General features: G+C 50.2%; 2 protein-coding genes across 2 annotated transcripts; both read left to right on the forward strand.

The window, feature by feature from the left end:
• smtnl (smoothelin, like) lies at window positions 1–15,526 on the forward strand. Its single transcript, XM_037479170.2, has 10 exons — window positions 1–173; window positions 322–1,132; window positions 10,000–10,066; window positions 10,229–10,459; window positions 10,544–10,600; window positions 10,698–10,758; window positions 10,865–11,011; window positions 11,114–11,237; window positions 11,370–11,521; window positions 15,028–15,526. The coding sequence occupies exons 2-10, from the start codon at window positions 464–466 to the stop codon at window positions 15,152–15,154; spliced, it is 1,635 nt and encodes a 544-aa protein (XP_037335067.2). The 5' UTR covers window positions 1–173; window positions 322–463; the 3' UTR covers window positions 15,155–15,526.
• Window positions 15,527–16,529: 1,003 nt separating this feature from the next.
• Window positions 16,530–18,353, forward strand: LOC119215635 (homeobox protein SEBOX). The gene is made up of 2 exons (XM_062561484.1): window positions 16,530–17,072; window positions 17,295–18,353. Exons 1-2 carry the CDS (start codon window positions 16,923–16,925, stop codon window positions 17,979–17,981), a joined length of 837 nt encoding a protein of 278 aa, XP_062417468.1. The 5' UTR covers window positions 16,530–16,922; the 3' UTR covers window positions 17,982–18,353.
• The last annotated feature ends 214 nt before the right edge of the window (window positions 18,354–18,567 follow it).

Below are 18,567 nucleotides of genomic sequence, written 5' to 3' on the forward strand. Positions count from 1 at the left end.
GGAGGATTGTCCGACCTGAGAGTTTAAACAAACCAGAGAGCCCGTCCGAGCGGAGCTCTCACACACACACACACAGACACACACACACACAGACACACACACACACTCATACAGCTGTTGGGAGTTTGAGGGAAACTCTGCTGAGCTTTCACCGGAGAGCGGAGCTGAGGAAGGTTTGTGAGAGGAGGTCTCCTCACCGTTGTGGTTTAATGTGACTTATAGAGCTGGAGAAGATGCACTTCAACGCATTCCTGTAGTTTGTCATATTTCTTTCTTTCTGCACGAGCTTCGATTTCATTCATTCGATTTTTGTGTTTTCAGAAAGCAGAGCTGATTGAAGAGGAGGCCACCAAGGATTGGGGATCGAACCAACCAGACCTTTGTCCTCGGGAGCCCCTCCCTCTCAGAGCCCGGAGGGCCGTCTTGGGCCCCCAGAGGACCACCACTGACTGACCTTCTACCGATGGAAGCGCCGACCCCGGCTGAGATGGGAGACCCGTGTCACCCTCGCTCCTGCTCCCCGGAGGGGGAGACGGTGTGCGCGGCTCTGGCCCGCTACGAGACCACCCTGCGGGACGCCATCAGGGAGATCCACGTGGACGTCAGCGCTTTCAAGCTGGGCATGGAGCGCCGCCTGGAGGAGACGGCCGACCCCGGGGGGCCCCTCGGACGAGCCGTGGCTCAGCTGCGGCAGGAGAACCGGCAGCTCAGGGGCCAGCTGGAGGCGCTGACCCTGCAGGTGGAGCTCCTGAGTGGGATGGCGTGCGACAGGAGCGCCTTGCTCAACAACAACAACAACCACCACAGTCAGAACCACAAGAACCACCTGAGTGACATTCAGGAGAACCACCGGGAGGGGAGGGAGGTGGTCTACGGGAAGGGCGAGGCTCACACCCAGAGCCAGGCTCTCCTCCACCTCCAGCCCTGCAGCCTGGGGGGCCAGGGCAACAGCTACGGGGGTCAGTCCAGTCCCGCGTCCCCACCCGTCTCCTTCTCGTCCTCGCCGGGCTCCGGGAGTCCTCCGGCGGGCTGCAGGGTTTCCTCCGTGGCGACGGGCCCCGTGGCAAGCGGCAGCCCCTCCGCCGCTCGCTTCTCCAGCCGAGCCACGTTCGCCGTGTCCAGCAAGACCAACGTGAGTAGCCTGAATGTCACTAGAGAGACGAGGAGCCCGACATTGGGCCACGGTGCTATTTATCTGATGTAGTGAAGCAGAAGCTGTAATAATGCATTCTCCCTGATGTCCAGCAGGGGGCGACTCCTCTGGTTCTGGTTTAGTCAAAGAGGCTTTCTGATATATAAAGGTCTTCATCAAATCGTGCAGGTTTTGGTTGCTTAGTAACAGCACAATCCTCCACATCTGGTTTTGAGAAATGTCAGCTGTATTCTGTGTAGTGACCAGCAGGGGGCGACTCCTCTGCTCCCATAGACGTCTATGAGGAAATGACTCTACTTCTGTGTAGTGACCAGCAGGGGGCGACTCCTCTGCTCCCATAGACGTCTATTAGGAAATATCTACTCTTATAAGTAAACATTCAAGTATTTATTCATTACTCTTAAGCTCTTTATTTCACTCAATCATCCGTCAGAAATCTCAAATGTCATGAACTGCCTCGACGCTCTTGCTCGTACTGACCCATCACTTCGGGACACGGATGGAAAGGTGTTAAACAACAGCAGAGGCCTTGTCTAACACGGTAATCGGGATGTGACTCAGCGTGTTGGGACGCTGTCGGGCTGAAAGCGGCTGAATGTGAGGTTGTCGCCACACGGTTGTGTCACTGCGGTTGTGCAAGAGGGGACGCCGCAAGGCTTCATGGAGAGCGCCTACGTGAGTCTAGCCGTGGTTGGCGTGGTTTTCCCATGTGGAGTCAGCATTGAGCGCTGTGGTTAGTCGCTGTCATCCTGGGTGTGAGACTCACCAGCCGCCCTGATAACTCTTTCTAAACCGCTTTTGTTTTTAATGCCAAGGTTGTGTAACAGTTGGGTTCATGTTGTTACATTGAATCACTACATCGATGGTGACCAGATGGCCCATGTTTTATTTCTCATAGTTTCTGATTTATTGTCTGTTTACTGTCACACTGGGAGGCTGCTCGAGGAAGCGCGTCCTTGTGGAGTTGGACTTGAGTCCCGCAGAGAAGTTTTCGAATTTCCTCTTTTTGCTTGAATTGCTTCTGATGAAACCAAAAAGAGAATTTCTTGACTTCTGCTGTGTCATAAATTTATTTGGTTTTCAGAACAGAAAGAAACTTTTGTCTCATCTTAGAATAAAAGTCTATGTAACATGAAGGAGGTTCTTTGTTCTATCTCAGACCCTTCAGGAATTGCAGATATTGCGATCTTGTGCTGCAAATGTGCTGAAGCTATTCCCATATCAGTTAAATTCCCTTATTGGACAGGCAATGTCCAAAGTGTCCCCTGCTTTATGGTCTGTTTGACTCTAAATGGACCATAATTTACTAAATGAACATCATGCTGCATTGAAGACGACTTGAAACTAGAGACTGAGACCATAAACTCATGTTTACAACGTTTACTGAGGGAATGAATCAAGAGAGAAGTAGAGTCATTTCCTCATAGACGTCTATGGGAGCAGAGGAGTCGCCCCCTGCTGGTCACTACACAGAAGTAGAGTCATTTCCTCATAGACGTCTATGGGAGCAGAGGAGTCGCCCCCTGCTGGTCACTACACAGAAGTAGAGTCATTTCCTCATAGACGTCTACGGGAGCAGAGGAGTCGCCCCCTGCTGGTCACTACACAGAAGTAGAGTCATTTCCTCATAGACGTCTATGGGAGCAGAGGAGTCGCCCCCTGCTGGTCACTACACAGAAGTAGAGTAATTTCCTCATAGACGTCTATGGGAGCAGAGGAGTCGCCCCCTACTGGTCACTACACAGAAGTAGAGTCTGGGGCCTCGGGTGTTTTCCAGTCCAATCCATCAATCAACCGTGGCCTTGCATGCAGTGTTATGTTTATTGCCTAAAGTAAACGGTAAAACCACAGACATGAACCCCCATGTCAAACTGTTTTGCTTTACAAGTACCTCAAAGCCGCAGTGATTACCTTGAATGTGGGGAGACGGGGTTATTTACTTCCAGGGCTCTCCGTCCCGCTGCGAAAGGTTTACGAGTATTAGGATTGTGCTTCTTGGAGCACAAGTTGTTCCTTTAAGCAGCTCTGAACTCACAGCTGTGCTCTACCGCGTGAGGAGGCGTCACAATATGAAATGGCACATTTCTGGAACCAGTTTTTAAAGACAGGTCCTTATTTCCCCAAACTGTGCATCCTGCAACTGTGCATTCAGAGACACATGAGTCTTAAAAACACACACATTATGCAAATGTTAGTCATGAATCTTTAATTACCCAACTATGCAGTGGATACAACGGTGGAATTTTATCTCCTGTGAAATCATGTGGTCGGAGCTAAACAACAAAGGGAACCTTTGTGTCCGTGTGTCTCTGCGTTGGGAGAACATCCCCCCCCACCCCCCACCTACCCCCCCTCCTCCTCCTAACACACAGCCAAACACACACACACCGATCGGATCAAAACCCCAGAAAGGGTTCCTGGGTGCACTGCGTGTTGATCAGAGCTCCTGCTGGGCGGCCCGCGGTGGAGTAAACAGTCGTAGAAGCAGCTGACAGAACCGAGTTTTAGAAACTCTTGGTGGATGGATCCAATCAATCCCTGCATGCACACACACACACACACACACACACACCTACAGCACGGCTCCGTATGAATCATGAATACTCACCCCCCCCCCCCATGCGTCCTCTGTCTGTGAAGGCGTGTGCGGTTTATTAACGTCACTCGGCCTTTATTGAGCAGAACATTTGCAATTAAGGTTTTTAAATATTTTGAAAAGGTCGTCATATTTTGCCTCTAATCCGCTTTTCTGATTCAGTACATTGGAATTCGCATAAAATACTTGAATGGAATCCCAGCTGTGTGTTTAATAGTGTGTGTGTGTGTGTGTGTGTGCGTTTGTTTCCCATCTGGAAGGTTTTGAGGTTGGTAACGAGGCGGCAGTGTGGCTCTTTTCTTTCCTCTAATGGTTCTGGTCCAACAGGAATTAGGCAAGATTTGGATTAGGACAAAGACCCAAATCTCTTCCTCCTCAGTTTTTACCTCCTCGCACTCTCTGCCATCACGCACACACACACACGCACACACACACACACACACACACACACACACACACACACACACGTCAGCACTGCTGTTGCCAATTACAGTGGCCAAGGCAGCGGCCTCAATGGGCCATTGTGTGGGTTCTTGAGCTTTATTGGGAAGACATTGAGTGAAGCATTACAGATAAAACCCTCCTCTCCACATCTCACCCTCATCTCACCCTCATCTCACCCTCATCTCACCCTCATCTCACCCTCCTCTCCACATCTCACCCACATCTCACCCTCATCTCACCCTCATCTCACCCCAGAGAACTCTTTAACCACAGTAAAATGCGTTCATTATCCCAATTTAAAAAAGTTTTGGTGAATTTCAGTTCAGCTTGAAAGATCCTATCTTCATAAAAGATAAAAATAGTAATTACAAGACGATTATTCCCCCTCAGGTTGTACGTGCATTTGCCGTGTGAAATGCTTTTGTTGCTTCATAAAAGAGAGAAAAATGATCCAATAGATAAAATAACAGAAACTTGTTACAAGAAATTTTCAACGTCTCACCGTCTTCTTCGGCGTTTCCTCGGTTGTCATGGAGACGGCTCAGTGGTCATGCGATCACATGTCCAGTAGCACCACAAGTCCTGTGGAGACAGTTGACGAATGTTGCAGAGTCGGGTGCGCTTGATTCTCGGCCCCATGCAGCACTCGGGTCGGTTGTGGATGTGTTCTCTGGAACCAACCGTGCACGTGGTTTTAGTTGTTGGTTTTTTTTCCTACTGCCGTCAGCGGGGTTGTAAACAGACAATCCAGTCGCTGGTGGATTAAAAGGAAATCCAGAGGGAAGCAACGCGGTTTATAGTAAATGTGGTTTCATCGTTGAGAAACACGTGCACTCGTGAAGCCGCGGCTGTGAGACAGAAGCCGCTCGTAGCCTCGCACCAAACCATGAGAACATCTACAGGTTGAGGTCGCTGCTCGATGGTCTGCAGCGTGGGTTCAAAACCATACTGTCCACACTGATTGTCATGGGATGTCTATGAGTTAAAGGACGTACGTTTCTGTAGAGCTACAAACGGCGTCCCACAGCGCCCGGTCTGAGTTGGTGGGATTCCACCAAGTTGCACTTTGTCTTCCCCTCGCGGGAACCCATGACCTCCCCCCAAACGTTACTCCGCTTCACCTCGACACCATCTCGCCGTTAGTTCAGTCGCCGTCTGAGGGCAGTCTGGCCAACGCGTCTCTGCGTACGCGACTGTCCGATCTGATGGAGAGATGTCCAATCTCTCCATCAGATCGGACCGTCGGGTCATCAAGCCCAAACCGAGCCGCGCCAAACACGGACCTTCGTCTAGCATGAAGTCAAAGGAGGAGGAGAAACTGCTCAGGCCTGATGTGTACAGTCTCTTGTGTGCATGCAGCATGTTGTTTGGTTCCATTTGAAAAGATGCAGCCTCCTTGTCTTGAGTAGAATCAAAGTGTTTCTTTCATGTCGTGCTGAGGAAATGTTATGGAGGAGCACGGCATGGTGGCAGGTTGTGAAACAGTCACGAGATGCAATCTGTCGGCTTCATGTACGCGGAGACCAGTTTGCCAGTGGAAAGTCCATCGGGATCCTGTTTAACATGAATCAGATGCACCCATGTGACCACATGGGCCACCGATGACGTCATTAAGGAAAACTTTCAAAGATATAAGATCTTCTCTGTGAGGGTCCCGTCTGCTGATGGAGGTCTATAGAGGACCAGGACTAAACAGACGGCTTCAATAACTTCCACAGACAACGCTAAGGACTGAGGGTGCGCTGCATTTAGGGTTTCGCCGCCTGGTAGAGATCACATGGGGTGGTTATCTCAGGACAAAGTCATGTGACATCCACACGCCGCCCACAGAGACTCTGCAGGCCGAGCCGGCTGCGATAGTGTTGACGTACGACCTCTCTGCTTGTGCTCCAACCGCTGCACCACCCGTCCATGCACCTCCCCCCCCCCCCCTCTGTGGCCCCTTCCTCACCCCTTCCACTCCTCCCCCGATCTCCACCTCACAGCTCGGCTACGTTTTAAGGCTGGATTCCTGGCACCAACCATTTTGAGTGCTTTACTGATACTGTTTCAGATTTACTAAGAAAATAAATATCTACGAGATGGAAGAGAGGAACTGGGCACAGCTGAAGCAGTGTGTGTGTGTGTGTGTGTGTTTGGGGGGGGGGGCTTTAACAGAGGTATGCGGACACTCCCTGGCTACCCCTGGCTCTCTTAATGACTTCCAGACAATAGGCCGTGTTCCCGTCATCATCTCTGTGGAAACAGGTTAATAACTGACTGGCGGGTGGGAGCGTCCCCCCCCCCCCCCCCCTCCTCAGGGTACCCAGTGAGCCTGACTGGATGCCGGCTTTAGGAGGTAGATCCTCTCGTGGGAACCTTCTTCCCTGCGTCACTTGTTCCTGAAGCCGCTTCGAGGAGACTTGTTCTCAGGGACGTTGGAGTCATTAAGTCTCCCGACGCGGGAGGGTGACCTGACTGACACTTTGGGCATATTTTGGGGGGTGCTCAGGGGGCTCAGTAGAAGAAGGGACATGACCTCAAGTTCATTTATCTGACTGTCAATCAGCACGAGGAGGACAAACTCCAAAATGTAAACTCTCCAGAGGCTGGATGACGACGTAGATGTTTCCACAGCCAGATGAAGGAGCCCTGCAGGGAAATGGCAGCGGCTACAATAACAGCATAAACTGGGTTATAAATAACAATATAAAAAGTGGTTCATGTTTAAACAAGACACAGCTGGCAAGTGGAACACTACAACACGGCATGTGGAAATATGTGAACAGGGATGTGAAGGCAAAAAGTGGCTTTATCGACTAGAGACAATGATAAGACCCTGTGTTCATCTCCAAATAGATCAGACGTAAGGAATCCACTGTCGCCTCTGAGGCAGGAGGTGATAATCACTATCTATGTTTGAGACCCCCCCCCCACCCCCCACCCCCCCCATGCTGGGAGTCTCTCTCTATTGTTGCCGCATGGCGGAGTGACACCTTTACACAGGAGGGAGTGAGATGCTGCTTCTCATGTTGACTCAATGATTGTTGTTGATCCAAGTGAGAAGAGACAAAACGTGTTCAGAAAGTTCAAATCAAATGTTTGATTTTACTGTGGTAAATGTGCAGCTTCTGCCTAAATAATAACTGCAATAATAATATCTAAAAGCCGCGTTACAGACCTCAAACTCATCGAATCAGTGAACTGTACCAGGCCACAGAAAGAAGGAAAAGCAGCATTTACCCAACATGTTTTTTTACCGGCTGTAGACCGTAAACTGGATTCAGTGTTTTTAGACGGTTTCTCTTCTCTTCTCTGCAATTCGTTTTTTATACCCTCCCGGTTCAGAAGCTCAGGTCACTTGTCTTCGAGCAGAGGAAGTGTGGGCTGTGAATGCATTTGAAGAACAGGTGTTTTTCGACGGTTGGTCCTTCTTCTTCTGTCAGGAGGAAATTACAGGGCAGGAGTTCCTCGTCGCTTCCCCCTGCTGACTGAGCCCCAGTCTTTGCAGGAGAAGCTCGCTGCTCGCCGCACGCTGCACGCCGCACGCCGCACGCCGCACGCCGCACGCCGCACGCCGCTCGCCGCTCGCCGCACGCTGCACGCTGCGCACGCTTCATCTGCTCCTCTCACCTGTGGCCTCTGGCTGCCGGGCCTTCAGACGTCGGAACAAAGGACGGCAGCTCGGGTGCTTTCCAGTAACTGAAAGTGTGCAGCGCGCCGTCACCTCGCTGTCAGCGCACGAGGCCTCCGCGGACGGCGTGTCGCTGCGTGTTTTTCTCTTGTAGAATCAATCAGGCTGGAACGAGTGTGACTCAATCAGCAGAGTAAAGAACTTAAAGCATAGTTTTAATTTGGTGGAAGTTTACGTGAATTCTGCATGCTAATGCTAAGCTAACTAGCCAAAATGTTTAACCAATGGGGCCTATTGAGTTTACTCTTAAACATCAGCTGTGTTTCCGGGTCAGGAGATCGACGCCATCACACAAATCCATCCAGCCCACCAAAGTAAATAAAAGTGGTCTTCCTTCCTCTCACTGGTTAATGCGGCGTTTAAAGCTGAGAGTTTAATCAACACAACGGTGTGTGAGTCCCAGCTCGTCTCTAAAGCCTTTTTCAAAGTGTGAGTGAAGAAGCTTAACAGCAGCCCCTCAGGCCTCCTCCTGCTGGGAGACACCAAGCAAACCGGGTCGACCGAGGGAGGGAATCAACTTTTTTACTTTTAAAAAAATGTCCTAAAGCTGTTTAGGGCACATTTTTATTAATCCTTTCCTGTTTTGTGGAGGTAATTTCTTGCCGGTGGACATATTGCTCATTTATAATGTGAAAGGACCAAATGTGAGGCCTCGTGTATTACCTTTAATCATAGATGTCACCATTTGATGTGTTATGCTTCCATTAACGGTTCACATTGTACAACGAAGCACAAAATGACATCACTAATGCAAACAGTTTGATGTCACATCTTATATGTGTGCAGCTGTCTGTCATCTGGATTCATCCTCTCACGTTTGTTCGGGCTCATTTCTTGCCAGAATCTGATTAAAGGCGCCGAAGGATTGAACCCTCTCCTCTCCGTCCTCCTCTCTAAAGCCTCTCCACATTCCAGCCCCCCCCCCCCCCCCCCCCCCCACGATGACGCACTCTCGGGGAGTGAAGGGATTTCTTGTTTCCCTGAAGAAAAGCGGCGTAAAGTAGCTTACGTTCGCTCTCCACTACGAACGTCTGAAGGTACCTTGGACCTGTTTCCAGACTAAACAGCTTCTACTTCCTGGAGGCCGGGGTCGGGTCAGGAGGACGTTGAATGTGAAAACACTCAGCTCGACATCTTCGGGTGAAGGATGGGCAGAAAAGCACTTTCAGACCTTGACATTTTATTCTCTTTTTCTCCTGATGAGCTCACAGCTGCTGTTTGCCGGTGGCCGTCTGGTCGTGGATGAGGTCACTTAAACATCGATTTGAAGCAACTTTGGACAGAAAATACAACTTTGACGGAATATGAAGCGCATCAAATTGTTTTTATCTAAACCGTGCTAAAGCCCTCGCTACATAGAGGGTTTTTTTGTAAGGCGGAAAATTAAAGACATTCGTGCAGTTGTGTAAGAGAGAAAGGGCTGCAGACATCAGTCGCTCAGGAGCAGCTGCCGGGTGTATTTACACAGGTTTTCATGGCTGGGGAGGACTTATACATCCACACCTACTCCACGCATAAATATTTGCTGTGTGGCAGCTGCTAACAGCAGCATTGACCCGAGTGACCTCATTGCACTCCAGCGCTTCCTGGCTGCGATGCAACACCATGTTCTGCTGGTCCTCTGAGTAAGAAAAGAACTACGCTCTCAAAGTGATGGTAAAAGGTTTTGCGTATAAACTGAGGTAGAAAGGCAGAAGTATCAAAGGTACGTCTGATATTTTAACTAAAGGATGTTCAAAAACAATAAATCCCTCCAGTCGGCTGCGGTTTGAATCCCATCTGTTGGGTGTTGATGGTGCGGCTCGTTGTGTTCTGCCATTAAAGAAAAAAGAAAAAGGCCCAGAGATAGTGGAGCGTTTACAGGAACCTCGGCAGATATCGCGTTTCCCCCCCCCGCTGACGTCCGATGATCTGGGCACTTGAGCCGGGAAAGTCCCCCCCCCCCCCCCCCCAACCCCCCCGAAGCCAGACATTCTGCAATTTGTCTCCCTCCTCCCACTGGATAGCCAGCTGTTTCCACCTCGACTACCCCCATTTCCCATCATGCAACTGGTACCCTCTCCCCTCCTCGCCTTCTCACTGATGAAGTTTCAAAGAGGCACTGAACGTCCTCTGTGACTCCGTGTGTTTCAGAGCATTGAGCGAGAGGAGCCGATAGAGGTGGACCCCACCCCCGGCCCGGAGAACGGCGCCCCCACAGGTAACTGCTTCACGCTCCAGTGCTCCTGTTGTGGAACTCTTGGGTTCCGTGGTGTTCCTCAGGGTGCATTTGATTCTGTCAGTGAAGAGCCTCTGTGGGTTTGACCCCTTCGTAGGTCACGCTCATGTAAACACACAATCCTACGTCTTACAATCCAACCAGAACATTCGGAAGTGGTGCTCGAAAAGATCTCCTCGCCCGACGACCCCCCACAACAGCACTCGGCCCCCGTTGCCATGAGGATGCCCCACCTCCCCATCACCGCGACGACCAAGACGGCAGAAATGAAGGGCCCCGACTCTCCCAGCAGCCCCTCAGAGGCCTCGGCTGCCGGCCAATCGGCTGCCGGCACCAACCACAGCCAACCGATAGAGGAGTCTCCAGTTCAGCCAGGTAAGTGTTCAAGACTCTTGATTGACACCTTGCAGCGTTATTTACTTACGACTTCCTGTTTCCTGTTTCCTTTGTGGCCGTTAGTGTCGTCCACGTGGACTCCGACACCAATCAGAGCTCTGGGCTCCCCCCGCCTCCAAGGTGAGACGCGCCCTGAGAGACACGTGAGGCCGGGGGGAGGGGGGGGGGGGGGGGTGAAGCGATTTGCTGACTGTTTTTTTTTTCTTTTTTTTTGCAGAGACGGCTAAGTCGGCCCCGCCCAAGTCCGTGACCTACTCGGGGCTTTCGCAGCACGACAGGTGAGTGGGAAGGTGACCCAGCTGACTTCGTTTGTCTTTCTCTGGGTGGAGGTAAAGAAAAACACCTTTCTGTGGATCCCGCCCCCCCCCTCGCCCTCCCCTGCAGAGACCCCAACGTCAGCAACGACAGGCCCGACGGGCAGGTGGCGGAGAGGAGGCGGGAACTGGTGAGGTCGCAGACTCTGCCGCGCAGCATTGGCGCTCAGGCTCGCCGATCCGTCTTCGGGAGGCTGGACTCGGAGGCCGGTGGCGGGTAAGTGCGACGCCGCGCTGCCGCGGTTACACTGGCGGCTCGAGGTTTGCCCCTTAAACCCTTTAAGGTCTCTCTCTCTCTCCTTGCCGGTCATGTGTGCAGGCGCCCCAATCCGGTGGACTCCAAACCCACCCTGAAGAGGTCTCAGAGCTTCGGGGTGTCCAGCGCCAGCAGCATCAAACAGATCCTCCTCGAGTGGTGCCGCTCCAAGACCATCGGCTACCAGGTGAGCCCCCGAATCCAGACCTTCTCACACCGTGTCGACCGATGTGTGCAGCTCACTTAGATGCATATTTTTCACAAGCCATGTTCTTTGACCTTCGCCCAATCTCTCGTATGTTCTCTGTTTCCTCTGCAGAACATTGAAATCCAGAACTTCTCGTCCAGCTGGAGCGACGGGATGGCCTTCTGCGCCCTGGTGCACTCCTTCTTCCCCGCCGAGTTCGACTACAGCGCCCTGACGCCCGCCGGGCGCAAACACAACTTTGAGCTGGCCTTCGGAACCGCAGAGTGAGTCGGGCCGAACCCCCCCGAGCATAGCATGGAGTTAGCATGGCGAGCTAGCATCACATGGCCAGGTTTAATCACGTGTGATATCCCCACCCGACGAAAGAAAGGGTCTCCTTATTTATCACTTAAAATGACAAAGTAGCAACTATAAATCGCCCGAAATATACCAATTAAAAAAAATACATACTTACATACTATTACAGTCAAAGGACGTTAGTGGTCCTTATTTTAAATGTTTAAGTTTGATTTCATGTATCACCCAGGAAGCAACTTGGTCCCATAGACGTCTATGAGGAAATGACTCTACTTCTGTGTAGTGACCAGCAGGGGGCGACTCCTCTGCTCCCATAGACGTCTATGAGGAAATGACTCTACTTCTGTGTAGTGACCAGAAGGGGGCGACTCCTCTGCTCCCATAGACGTCTATGAGGAAATGACTCTACTTCTGTGTAGTGACCAGCAGGGGGCGACTCCTCTGCTCCCATAGACGTCTATGAGGAAATGACTCTACTTCTGTGTAGTGACCAGCAGGGGGCGACTCCTCTGCTCCCATAGACGTCTATGAGGAAATGACTCTACTTCTGTGTAGTGACCAGAAGGGGGCGACTCCTCTGCTCCCATAGACGTCTATGAGGAAATGACTCTACTTCTGTGTAGTGACTAGCAGGGGGCGACTCCTCTGCTCCCATAGACGTCTATGAAGAAATGACTCTACTTCTGTGTAGTGACCAGTAGGGGGCGACTCCTCTGCTCCCATAGACGTCTATGAGGAAATGACTCTACTTCTGTGTAGTGACCAGTAGGGGGCGACTCCTCTGCTCCCATAGACGTCTATGAGGAAATGACTCTACTTCTGTGTAGTGACCATTAGGGGGCGACTCCTCTGCTCCCATAGACGTCTATGAGGAAATGACTCTACTTCTGTGTAGTGACCAGCAGGGGGCGACTCCTCTGCTCCCATAGACGTCTATGAGGAAATTACTCTACTTCTGTGTAGTGACCAGCAGAGGTGTGGACTCGAGTCATGTGACTTGGACTCGAGTCAGACTCGAGTCATGAATTTGATGACTTGAGACTCGACTCGACAAAACGTACAAAGACTTGCAACTCGACTTGGACTTGAACACCGATGACTCGTGACTTGACTTGGACTCGAGCCTTTTGACTCGAGAAGACTTGCTACTTCCCATGAAAACTGGGGGAAAACATTTTCACACCACCGCGCCGCTCTGTTTATCTGCATCTGTCAAAAAAATGTGCGCCACTTGTATGCAGAGAGCGCGCGCTGCCTGCACGACATCCAATCACTGCAGTCCATTTGACCGTATCAACGAGACAGCTCGTTCATGGTTACAAAAATCGGGATTTTTGAACCCGGATTCAGACTCCGATGGAAATCCTCGCCAACATTATGTCAACGTCCGTTTTAAAGTAGTGTAATGAGCTGAGTTAAAGTTATTAGTTAATCAGTTATGCAGATGTTGCATGTGTTCACGTTATGCTCTGTTAACAGCTGTAGTTACGCGAGACAACCCGAGTTTTGGGGGGCCGTGTATGCGGAAGTGTTCGTTCGGCGTGGTGACGGCCAACAGTGACTGAAGTTGAGTTGTTTTATATAAATAAATGCAGCGGAGTTGCAAGCCAGTCATCGCCTCCTTATTTACGCTGCAGCATTGGGGTGAGCGTTACAGTACTATAACACAGTCACAGTCGATCCACCATTACCCTTCCCTTCGTAGTCTATGTCTGTGAGGCAGCGCACCATCACCCAGGGTTCCCCGTCCCCACTATAATAAAATGACTCGAAATTAAAATGGTACGACTTGTGACTCGACTTGAGACTTGTTGGCTTTGACTTGTGACTCGACTTGAGACTTGCTTCGTCTTTGACTCGACTTGACTCGTGACTCGAGGGCAATGACTTGAGACTTGCTTGTGACTTGCCTAACAGTGACTTGTTCCCACCTCTGGTGACCAGTAGGGGGCGACTCCTCTGCTCCCATAGACGTCTATGGGGAAATGACTCTACTTCTGTGTAGTGACCAGTAGGGGGCGACTCCTCTGCTCCCATAGACGTCTATGAGGAAATGACTCTACTTCTGTGTAGTGACCAGTAGGGGGCGACTCCTCTGCTCCCATAGACGTCTATGAGGAAATGACTCTACTTCTGTGTAGTGACCAGCAGGGGGCGACTTCTCTGCTCCCATAGACGTCTATGAGGAAATTACTCTACTTCTGTGTAGTGACCAGCAGAGGTGTGGACTCGAGTCATGTGACTTGGACTCGAGTCAGACTCGAGTCATGAATTTGATGACTTGAGACTCGACTCGACAAAACGTACAAAGACTTGCAACTCGACTTGGACTTGAACACCGATGACTCGTGACTTGACTTGGACTCGAGCCTTTTGACTCGAGAAGACTTGCTACTTCCCATGAAAACTGGGGGAAAACATTTTCACACCACCGCGCCGCTCTGTTTATCTGCATCTGTCAAAAAAATGTGCGCCACTTGTATGCAGAGAGCGCGCGCTGCCTGCACGACATCCAATCACTGCAGTCCATTTGACCGTATCAACGAGACAGCTCGTTCATGGTTACAAAAATCGGGATTTTTGAACCCGGATTCAGACTCCGATGGAAATCCTCGCCAACATTATGTCAACGTCCGTTTTAAAGTAGTGTAATGAGCTGAGTTAAAGTTATTAGTTAATCAGTTATGCAGATGTTGCATGTGTTCACGTTATGCTCTGTTACCAGCTGTAGTTACGCGAGACAACCCGAGTTTTGGGGGGCCGTGTATGCGGAAGTGTTCGTTCGGCGTGGTGACGGCCAACAGTGACTGAAGTTGAGTTGTTTTATATAAATAAATGCAGCGGAGTTGCAAGCCAGTCATCGCCTCCTTATTTACGCTGCAGCATTGGGGTGAGCGTTACAGCACTATAACACAGTCACAGTCGATCCACCATTACCCTTCCCTTCGTAGTCTATGTCTGTGAGGCAGCGCACCATCACCCAGGGTTCCCCGTCCCCACTATAATAAAATGACTCGAAATTAAAATGGTACGACTTGTGACTCGACTTGAGACTTGTTGGCTTTGACTTGTGACTCGACTTGAGACTTGCTTCGTCTTTGACTCGACTTGACTCGTGACTCGAGGGCAATGACTTGAGACTTGCTTGTGACTTGCCTAACAGTGACTTGTTCCCACCTCTGGTGACCAGTAGGGGGCGACTCCTCTGCTCCCATAGACGTCTATGGGGAAATGACTCTACTTCTGTGTAGTGACCAGTAGGGGGCGACTCCTCTGCTCCCATAGACGTCTATGAGGAAATGACTCTACTTCTGTGTAGTGACCAGTAGGGGGCGACTCCTCTGCTCCCATAGACCAAATATTTTTGCGGTTCTGTGTCATGAATTAAACGGCTCATTTCAGGTTTTAGGTCATCGGGACTTGTCCCTCCAGCATCAGTCTCCTGACTTGTCCTCTGTGTGGTCCTCTGCAGGCGGAGGGCCGGCTGCGACCGGCTGATCGAGGTGGAGGACATGATGATCATGGGCCGTAAACCCGACCCCATGTGCGTCTTCACCTACGTCCAGTCGCTCTACAACCACCTGCGCAAGTTCGAGTGAAGCCTTCGGGCCTCCTCCTGCATCTTCTCCTGGAGCACACTTCTCTTTGAGAAGGACCACACGGCCCCCTGGTGGCGGACGGGTGGACGCGCCGCGGGGTGCAGCCCGCGAGGACACTGACTCGTGGAGATTATTCGGTTGGTGACGTGGAGACACACAAACACTTCTTTTTGTATGCGTTTAGTTTGAGATGAGAGTTTAATATTGCACCAAATGAGAAGAAGTGTGTTTCACAAAGTGTAAGTGAACTAAGTGAGATGAGATTATGTATAAATCACATCCACATATGCTGTGATATTGAGACAATGACTTGAGAGACATTAAAACACGAAATAAACAAATTGTACAAAGACACATTGTGGACATTGTTTTCCTTAAGAAGCAGCAAAGAGATTTCTGTCAAATAAATGGCACGTCTGAAAACGCCATTTATATCAAATTAAACATGTATAAACAATATAGGAATAAAATAATAACGTGTTCATATTTATTTATGTTTTTTTAAATATTTCCCTCCATAAAATACGAATAAAATATATACTATATATGCATATAAGTCATAGTTAACATTTTGTATTTTCTACAAGATAATACATGATAATATTTATAATATTTATAAGTTATGAATTCCATTTGTTTGGTATAAATTGGGATATTGGAGGTTATTATAGAGGTTAAAGGATATTCTCTTTGAGACTTAAGAGAGATGGATGATCCACATCTGGTTTCACATCTTCACAGATCTCCTGCAGAGATGATTGAAGTTTATCAGAATCAGGTTATTATCTCACACCGCTGAGCTGTTTTGACTCCGGCGGATTAACTCTGACCTACTTTCAAACTTTTGCGGAATTATACGATGGCCCTTAACCATAAACATGCAAATGATGACACAATAATATCTAAACGTGTTGTTTAACATTTGTACACACGCGACTCAGTAAGCACGAGATTAACTTCAGTAGTTGGTCACTTAGATTATAAAACATTTAAATCAGCTTTGTCACATGAAGTTGTTTCATTAGTCAGTCAATCATTATCGAAAATACAACGATATATTTCTGGAATTCTGTCAAATATATTCATCCATTAGATGGACCGAGCGCGACCCCCAAATCCCCCAAAAGTGTTCATCAACAGGCAGAGCATGAAAACAACGTTCCTCCATGGACACCAATCCCGAGGGGGGGGGGGGGGGGGGTCGGTCTGCGAGGCGGAGGGCGGAGGGTGGAGGGGGTCATGTGGTCAGATATAAGAAGCCGTCCCTCCTCCCCTCGGGCCGGTCTCACGCTGGAGACATGGACGTGTTCGTGGACCCGGACTTCTCCTCCCTGAAGACCAGCAGAGACATTCTGGATTTAACAGCCATGTTGGAAGAAGAGCAGGACCACTGCAAAGGTGAGGAGACCTGCAGATGATGGTTGATGACTCAAGTTATTTCATTAATGCAGGAACTTAACTCATCTTATTAAGGAAATAACTTCAGTTACGTAATTAAGTAAATTAAGTTACTTCATTAATCTCCTAAATTACTCCAAAAAAATGACCATTTAAATCAAATCAAATAAAAATGAATTTGAGCCAAAGCTTTGTAGTTTACACATTTATAATTTTGTAATTGCACTCTCTAATATAATGAATGTTCTTGCTTATGAATAAATGTTTGATCCATTATTAGTAATGTAATCTAATCCCTGTTGTTGCAGGCGGCCGCAGGGACAGCGCGGCGTCCTCTCCCGAACCGGACCGAGCCGCCGCCTTCGGCCCGATGGAGGGCCAGAGGAAGAGGAAGAGGACCATCTTCAGCCGGGCCCAGCTCACCGAGCTGGAGCAGGCCTTCGCTGTGACCCCCTACCCGGACATCACCCTGAGGGAGAGGCTGGCGGCGCACACACACCTGCCCGAGAGCAAGATACAGGTGAGTCTGCTCACCTGTGAATAGTTATCAGTGTTGTGATTGATTTACACAATCCATCATTGTCATCACTTATTGACACAATCATTACTTTATGAGGTAGAAGCAGTGCACCAATAGTAGTTAAATCCACCCGATGCAGTAGGGAAGGGAAGCACCACCGCTTTACTCCACAGGGGGCGCCATAAACAAACAGGAATTACGACGTCCACTTGTTACCCACAGGTGTGGTTCCAGAACAGAAGAGCCAGAAGTATCAAGACGGTGAGACTCCCAAAGTCCCCCCAGCCCGCCCTGGGAGGGAGTGGGGGGGCCGACCCCCCCACCGGGCCGGTGGCCGCTGCTTTCCTGTCCTCGACCACCCTGGCGGACATCTTCAGACCGGAGCAGAACCACTCCTGCGAGGACGTCCCGCAGATCTACTCCGACTGGTTCCACATCTACAGCAACCCCGTCTCCTCGCCGGCCCCCTCCTCCTCGTCTCTGCAGCCCGCGCCGGGCCCCTCAAAGCCCTCGGAGCCTTGTCTCTGGGAGGAGCACCACCAGCACCACCAGCACCACCAGCACCACCAGCACCTGGGGCCGCCGCTCCCCGGGTTCCTTCCCGGTTCCTTCCCTCCGCCCCACCACTCGGCCTCGGCTCGGCCCTACCAGGCCTTCAGGAACTTCAAACCCCAGAGCGCGCATCCTCCCGCCGGGGTCCACCAGGCCGCGTGCGGAGGCGGCGCCGCAGGTGGAGGTCACACCTCTGTGGACCAGGTGGTTCCCTCCCACCCTCAGCCGGTGTACTGGGAGGTGGCCCACGCCCAGGGGCACCATCACCACCCGCAAATGGGGCCGCAGACCTCCATGGGCTACATCTCGGACCTGATCTACAACGCCGCCATCGTCACCAACTTCCTGGAGTTCTGATGGGTCCAGATGTGGAACTCGTCAGTGGCCACAGACTCTTCCCCTCCCACATGTGTGCTGCTCCTCAAACATCTGTCCTGCAGTGGTTCCTGGCTTTGTGCGTCCCCCTTTGTGTTTCGGTTTCATTGATCAGCTCCGATAAAACGAGCATTAATGGACCATCTGTAGACCTTTTTAAACACTCTTACTTCTTTTTAATAATCCATAAAAATCTGTAAGTATTTAAAAATACGTGTAAATATGTATAATTGTGGTGCTTATTTTGCTTGTTTAAAACCAACATTTTGGACGTCATGCAGCTAAGAATCTGCCAACATTCTGTTTAGATGAGAATTGGCTTCAGTGTGTGAAGCCCAAACATTCCACAAAGTAAAGAACATCTGTAACATCTGGATTTTGTTGTTGTTGTTTGATTCATTTGCATAATTAGATAATAAACAACCAAATGACAAAGATCCAATCTCGTGTCCCATGAAGCCTGAACATCAGAAGCTGTGACTTTGGGTCAGAACTAAACGCTCGGACTGCTGTTGTTTTGCTGCTCGTGTCTTCTTCTGTGAGCTGGACGTCCATCACGGCACCATGT

This window comes from Pungitius pungitius, chromosome 3 (assembly GCF_949316345.1).
Source record: "Pungitius pungitius chromosome 3, fPunPun2.1, whole genome shotgun sequence".
NCBI classification, from domain to species: Eukaryota; Metazoa; Chordata; class Actinopteri; order Perciformes; family Gasterosteidae; genus Pungitius; species Pungitius pungitius.